At 38.7% G+C, this 7,757-nt stretch overlaps 1 protein-coding gene across 1 annotated transcript; it reads left to right on the top strand.

The window, feature by feature from the left end:
• The first annotated feature begins 5,269 nt into the window (after positions 1 to 5,269).
• Positions 5,270 to 7,329, top strand: LOC135733879 (GTPase IMAP family member 4-like). Its single transcript, XM_065252659.2, has 2 exons — positions 5,270 to 5,334; positions 6,107 to 7,329. Exons 1-2 carry the CDS (start codon positions 5,316 to 5,318, stop codon positions 7,327 to 7,329), a joined length of 1,242 nt encoding a protein of 413 aa, XP_065108731.1. The 5' UTR covers positions 5,270 to 5,315.
• The last annotated feature ends 428 nt before the right edge of the window (positions 7,330 to 7,757 follow it).

Genomic DNA, 7,757 nt, shown 5'->3' with positions numbered 1-7,757 from the left:
ACTTAACAAATGTGCGATAAGTAGACAACAGCCATATTGTGCTGAATCAAATTTGCCCATTGTATTTTCTCATTATAACTGGTGTCAAGGTGATTTTCAGTGGATGTACTTAGTCAGCTCACATATTGTTTTAAATGTGTCCAAATTTAGCATTTTCAGTTGTGACTGGATTGACTGGATTGCGCATAAAACGCTTAATGTAACAGCAGGAGACGAAGCCGCGTCGCAGAGTTCAAGCGGCCATCTTGCTATGCCCTTAGTTTAGACATTTTTTGACTAAGCAAACAGAGGAAGTTTGCCTGCATTGTACCAATACTTTTTGAGGGCACTTATACCCTCATCCATGCTCTAGCAAGAAATATTTTGTATATTTTATGGGATAATTGTAGATTATAAAAAGATACATAGATGTATATGTAATGCTTTCATTTGTCAAACATGCATCCTGTATGTGTCACTTTGAATAAATAAATGTGTGGATCTATGGGTTGCAATCAAGGTCTCATTTGAAAAGAATGCAGGCCTACTCAATTTTATTTATATAGCACTTTTCACAATTGTTTAATTGTTTCAAAGCAGCTTTGCATTCATAGATGCCAGAGAAACACAGAAAAAAATCGATGTACAACATAAGCAGCAAAATGCAGCGGCTAAGATTAAATCATACTAGCAAGTGTAGTAATAATGTAACGCATAGAAGAGGGTGTTAAGTTAAGCTTGGACCTGCGGCACACTTTTAGCAAAGATAATGATACTGGTTTTTTTTTTGCGCAGTGGACTTGTGCATGACATTTTTTGAACATCACCAAGTTTTATCAATTTAATAATTATTATTAATCGCCGATCAATAAATTGTTATTATCCCTAAACCGAATGTTCTTCTTTTGAATTTCAACTTAGACCCAGAAACCGGTTTCTTTTGCAAAAGGTTTATATTTCTTAAAAATAATGCTAATAAAAGATGTCAAATAACAATTCTGTGACAATATATTTACTCAAATTGCAACTAAATAACACTTTATTTCGATAGTCAATTTTAGACATTTTACTAATTGTAAGTAACTTTGCAACTGCTTATCAACTACCAATCATTAGAGTATTAGTGAACTGTCTGTTTAATATTTACTTTATTGTGGTGGTTCCCTCAACAGATATTCTACTGACTATAAGTATCCTTGCAGGTGCATGTCAACTTATTCCATTAACCCTAACCTTTTAACTAACCCTTAAGGGCGATTTATAGTCGTGCGTAGGTTCTACGCCGTAGCTATCCGTAGCCTGTGCGTAGCTCTGCGTAGCCAGAAGCGCACCTCGCAAAATTTTTAACAGCGCGTCAGTTCTACGCGGACCGCAAGCGCTGTGATTGGTCCACCAGAACCCTCCCGTCAGGTAAAAAAACTGCGTCATAGGTATTTCCATTTGCGACTGTGAAAACAAAGAATGGCCAAGTTGAGGAGTGATTTAACTCAAACTGCAACAAAAGTCGCTGTTTATTTACATCCATCATTGCTGGTCTTCTCAAATGATACACAACAAGTTGCTGTTTCTTGTTCGTTTGTGGCTTAACTTGCAAAGCTTCTTCTTCTTTGGTGTTCGCGCTGCTACTGTGGTTACACGCGTGGATACTGCCTACCAGCGGCCTGCGCGCGTGTTTGCACGTCGACGCAAAAGTATAATATGAAAACCGACGCGGAACCTACGCCGTCACGGCTACGCCGTAGGACCTACGCACGACTATAACGAGCCCTTTACAGTCTACTTATACTCCAATGACATAGCCTGGGTGCCAGCCTGGCGTTTTTCCGTTGAGGAGCTACTATGCGAGTCCCAAAACTGGTCGACGAATCAAATTGTGAGGGCGGGCTTTATACGATGATGGACAGATGATCAACAGTAACGTATCAACCACGTCACCAAAGAGCGCATGTGTTGAATCTGCCGCTGGAGAATTCAGATGTGTGGATTCTGACATTGAGTCTGTTCTAAATGATATCGATAGAGCATTGATTTAAAAAGAGTAACAGAGAAACACGATCAAGGCATTTTGTTTATGTTTTTGCCGTCCTTCCTACGGCATTTGGCAAAAGTTTGTCGCACTTATGGAGGACAGAGTTAAAGAAGCAACTGAAACTGGTATCAAGGCGATGCAACTCGGCGTGCACGACGAGATGGATATAATTAGCGGTCGTTGCCAGCTTCTTTTTGGAAGCCTGGAATCGTGGTTGCTGAATAAGTGGAGGGACATGCTAGGCTCCGATATTTTTCAAGCCAACGTAATGGGTAGCTATCGTCGTGGATGAAGTTCACATAACATACAAATGGTAAGAGATAGTCTTACTGTATGACTTAGTAAATACTTAATGTTGTGATATAAATGAAATGTTGTAAACATAGTAGGTGTTGATGTACGTTCGGTAACTCAGACTTAGTATAATCACAATGATGTTAGTATCATTGTAGCAAAATTACTAGCAGTTCGGTCAGGCTGGAAAAGACGACATTTCAACATACGTCACACACTCTGTTGCTCTGATTGGTCGTAGGTCTATCCAATTGAGTGGAGAGGCATTTTTCTGTTGAGACACGCCTCATAATTTTAGCTCAATGGAGCGGTATCAGACTCAAATTCTGACACAAAATTGAGTATGACAACGTCAGGCTACCAATGGCAGTTAGTTGACATGTAGTTACAAAGTTATTTATAGTTAGTATAATGTCTCAAATGGACAATCAAATTAAAATGTAACCAGACAGGGTACAGCCAACGGGTTGTTATCAAGAATAAATCCCTTTAGGGTGATATTTACGTACTGATGACCTGTACATTACGGCTGTACATTATCCCTTACATATTACACTTAAATAAATCTAATCAAATATTAAACTTGTCACTCACAAAAAAAAAAAAAAAATAACTTATCATGATGCTAAAATGGATTACTATGCATGGATAATGCACCATTATTAGCACCAAAAAAACAATGTCATTGACAGATCTACACCAGAATGTACTTAGGCAAAGAGGCATCTTACCTTCAGAAGATCTGCTAGCGACGAGAGGATGCTTTCTAAGAACAAGGTCCTAAATTGCGTTGCAAATTTCTTCATAAGATATTTCAGTCAGATAGGCCTTCATCTTCGCCTTGGCCCTTCGAAACCTCGACTTCAACCAGGTTCTTCAGCTGCTCGGCCAGAGATTTACAATGGAGAATTATACATGATGCAGTTGCGGTCAATACTTTTTTTTTCTTTTAAATAATGTGTTGATTGTGTAAAAAAAAAAAGATTAATTTAACTTAAATATTTTTTTTGAATGATAGAGAGCCAAAGCCAAAAAGCATTACTTTGTGCCCCGCTGATATCTTTTGTCAACCTGCTTGATATTTTGAATTCACAGTGAGCTCACATAAAACTCACACTGTCTTACTGTATGAGAATAGCGTGTCACTGTGATTAACACGTGCGCTCACATGTTTACTGGCTTACTAACCACATACAGACAAAAAGGTACACAGACAATGGTACACTGTTAAAAACAGCTGTGAAAAACAGCCAAATTCTACAGTTACCTGATATTTTCCATTAAAATCAGAAACTGTGGAAGTTTGCATTGCAAACTGCATTCTAGAAAATACACCTTGAATTAACATACTTTGGGCCTTATCATACACCTGGCGCAATGTGGTGCAAGGTGCAACACAAGTGTTTTTTGCTAGTTTTAGCCCTGCGCAGTTATCATTTTCACGTCTAGCATCCCGTTGTCTAAATAGAAAATGCATTTTCACCCATTTTTTGCGCCCATGGGTGTTCTGGTCTGAAAACGAGGTTCAGGCGCATTGTTGGCGAATTGCTATTTTGAGGTCACTAAAATAGACTTTGCCATTGACCACCTAAAACCTGGCACAATATTGTTTTTGTTATTTAAAAAAGGCATTACCGTATTTTCCGTACTATAAGTCACATTTTTTTCATAATTTGGCTGGAGCTGCGTCTTATAGTCAGGTGCGCCTTGTAAGTCAGTATGTATTAAATTTGACATTTATGAGGTAAAACACAAACATTACCGTCTACAACCGTGAGAGTCCGCTATATTCTGCTCCTGAATTTATGTAATTAAATGAATTTAATTTAATGAGTGATGTGTAATGACGAGCCTGTGAACTTCATGCTTGTTGGCTTGTTCGGTTAATTTAGCCTATTAAACCTTCCAGGTATGTTCTGTGTCTGGTAGCCACATAAGTGTTACCCTTATTTTGAAGTCCTGTCATTGTTTGTTAGTTTGTAGTCTTTTGTAGTTCTTTTGTTCATTGGTCCTTGTGTTAATTGTTTCCCAGGTGTGTCTTGTTATCTTGTTCACACATTTGTATATAACTCCAGTGTTTCAATTGTCTTGTATCAGTCGTTGCATGTGGTTATCCGGGTTTGGTTTCTTGTTTTGTTTCTGTTTAGGCTATTCAGTTTAATCATTGAATAACATTGTTTATATCTATTAAAGAGCACTTGCGTTTGGATCTGCCACCTCTGCCTGCCTTTATTCCACAATGTTACAGAATTCCAAACTTCCTGAATATTTTTTCAAGGGGAAGTAAATAAATTATAACCAAAAGAGGGCCCAAAACAGAGCCCTGGTGAACACCAACAGTGACTTGTGTTGTGTCAGATCTGTAACTTTTAAGTGATGCCAATTGGGTCCGACCAGAGGGATATGATTCAATACCGGATAAGCAATCACCCTTAACTCCAAGGGAAACCAGTCTCTCCAAGAGAATGATGTGTGAAATGGTATTAAAAGCAGCACTTAAATTAAGTGAAATTAATATAGTCAACTGTCCAGAGTCAGCTGCCATAAGTAGATCTTTCAACATTTTAATTAATGCAGTTTCTGTACTGTGTAATAAACGGAACACTGATTGAAATTATTTAAAAAGAAAATGTAAAAGATTATTACTGAATCTCTTGGACATAAATTAGGACAGATTACGAAAAGTTAGAAGGTGTGAGCAGCTGCTTTACCTGCAGCCTGGTAAGCCGATTTTTCTTCTTTTAAAGGTGCAAATATTGCATGTATTTAAAAAAATTAAATGCTACCCATGGATTTATTGTATATGACTTTGTACCTTTGGATATGAGTTTCTTATGAAGTTCTTAAAATATACAATACAGGTCTAGAACTACAAAACAATGTACATGTTTGGGTTAACTAACCCTTAAAGAGACAGCAAAGCTACTTTCACTTTCATGTTGGAAAGTTTTATTCCTGTCAAGTATTCAGTACACACAGTCAGGCAGTCGTCCTCTTAAACACAACAGCAGTGATGGCATCAACAAGTAAAGGTCAGTCAAACTTTTGCACAATGATATAAAGTCATACACACTATAGGGTTAAATTTCATATCAAGTATAACACTGAGTAATCTATCATCATAAATCATGTTTCTTTGATTACGAGAATGTTAAATGACATTATAATTAGAGGTGTGCTTTTGAAGATTTTTTTGAAGACACATTAGATTTAGAAGTGTTAAAAATAATGAAATGTATAGATGAACATTGGGATATATTACAATATGCAGTGTTTATATAACAACAAGTTTTTGCATGCTGGGATTTTCCTTTACTTGAATTAATATTTAAAAGTGTTATGTAACATTCAATATGACACTTTTATCAATGTCATTTTGAATGTTACTAAATTCTATTAATAAATTCTTTAAGTCCCTCGGGATTCACCCTGTATGCAAATAGTTATTGGCATAGGAAAGTAAAAAAGGGAAGGAATGTATCTTTTGTTCAGAACAAATGCTCACATGATAGATATGTCAAAAAACAATACCAGTTTATCCAGATGGTAATGCTTGTTTTGTTCATGTTTAAATGATTTACCATTTCATGACTTAACTTATCATATATATATGAATCTCTGATAGAAAAACTGATAATGACATATAAATACATTTAGAAGAATCGTCTGTAGGTTCATGCTTGCTTACTTTAATATGCATGATAATGATATTTCATCTTTACTATATTATTTAATAACAATGCAACATTATTTGATTTCTATAAACATAACCATTACTAATATATATCGCTTATTCTCTAATAGTGAGGATTGTGCTGGTGGGTAAAACTGGATCAGGAAAGAGTGCATCAGGAAACAAGATACTGGGTAGAGATGCGTTTAAGGAAGATTTTTCCCCTAATGTTGTTACTAGACATTGTGAAAAAGAAGAGACAACAAAGGAGAATCGAAAAATCTCAGTGACTGACACCCCAGGAATCTCTAATACATCGATCAGTAATAAAGAACTGACGTCTGAAATACGGAAGTGTATAGAGATGTCTACTCCTGGTCCTCACGTGTTCCTGCTCGTCATCAAAGTGGGGAGATTCACAGAAGAGGAACAGAAGACAGTGGAGTGGATTCAGGAGAATTTTGGTGAAGATGTGGCACAGTACACCATCATTCTGTTCACTCATGTAGATTTGCTGAATCGTAAAACATTAGAGGAATTTATCGAAGAGAGTCCGGAAATAGAGGCATTAATTGAGAAGTGTGGGGGTAGATATCAAGCATTTAACAATCAAGATAAAAATGATCAAACTCAAGTAACAGAGCTGCTGCAGAAGATTGATAAAATGGTGAACATTAATGTAAAAAAGTACTACACTAATGAGATTTATAAACAAGCTCAGAGACGCATATTTATGCAAACAATAAAAGACATAGGACTAAAAGCAGCAATATATGGAGGAACCTTGGTACTATGTGCAATAGGTGCAGCATGTGTAGGTAGAGCACGTGCAGAAGCTGAAGTACGTGCATGTGCAGAAGGTGCAGTACATGCAGTTGTAGCACATGCAGATGCAGCAGCACAAGCAGGTGTAACAGCTGCAGCACATGCAGCACGTGCAGCACGTGCAGTTGCAGCAGGTGCACCAGCTGCAGCACATGCAGGTGTAAATGCAGGTGCAGCACATGCAGGAGCAGCGGCTGCATCACGTACAGGTGCAGCGGCTGCAGCCGGAGCAGGTGCAGCGGCTGCAGCCGGAGCAGGTGCCGCGGCTGCAGCCGGAGCAGGTGCCGCGGCTGCAGCCGGAGCAGGTGCCGCGGCTGCAGCCGGGTCAGGTGCGGCGGCTGCAGCCGGGTCAGGTGCGGCGGCTGCAGCCGGAGCAGGTGCGGCGGCTGCAGCCGGAGCAGGTGCGGCGGCTGCAGCCGGGTCAGGTGCCGCGGCTGCAGCCGGGTCAGGTGCCGCAGCTGCAGCCGGGTCAGGTGCAGCAGCTGCAGCCGGATCAGGTGCAGCAGCTGCTGTAGGAGGCAGGCCATAACATTGATGGCCATACTTAAAGTAGAGCAGATTTTTAAACACTAACTGGCAGATGTTTTCATATATCGCTTAACAAATGTGCGATAAATGGACAACAGCCAGATTGTGCTGAATCATATCTGCCCTTTTTATTTTCTCATAATAACTGGTGTCAAGGTGATTTTCAGTGGATGTATTAAGTCAGCTCCTATACAGTTTTACGTGTCCAAATTTCTAGTTGTAGTCCTATTTTTGTTGCCCCATCTTATTGTACTAACCTGTGTGAGGTTTCCACTGATTTGTCTTTATTTATGTACCCATGTGTTGTTTCTTGTGATTGTTTTTCATAACTGTGGTAAGAATGTATCTTCGTTTCTTGGGTTCACGGTCATTTGGGTTTTTGTCACTTGGATACTTTAATCATTATTTAAAACTCTTGTATTCTACCTT

Source organism: Paramisgurnus dabryanus, chromosome 3 (assembly GCF_030506205.2).
Source record: "Paramisgurnus dabryanus chromosome 3, PD_genome_1.1, whole genome shotgun sequence".
Classification (NCBI taxonomy): domain Eukaryota; kingdom Metazoa; phylum Chordata; class Actinopteri; order Cypriniformes; family Cobitidae; genus Paramisgurnus; species Paramisgurnus dabryanus.
Note: the sequence above shows the minus strand (reverse complement) of the source record. Positions and strands in the feature narration are given on the sequence as shown.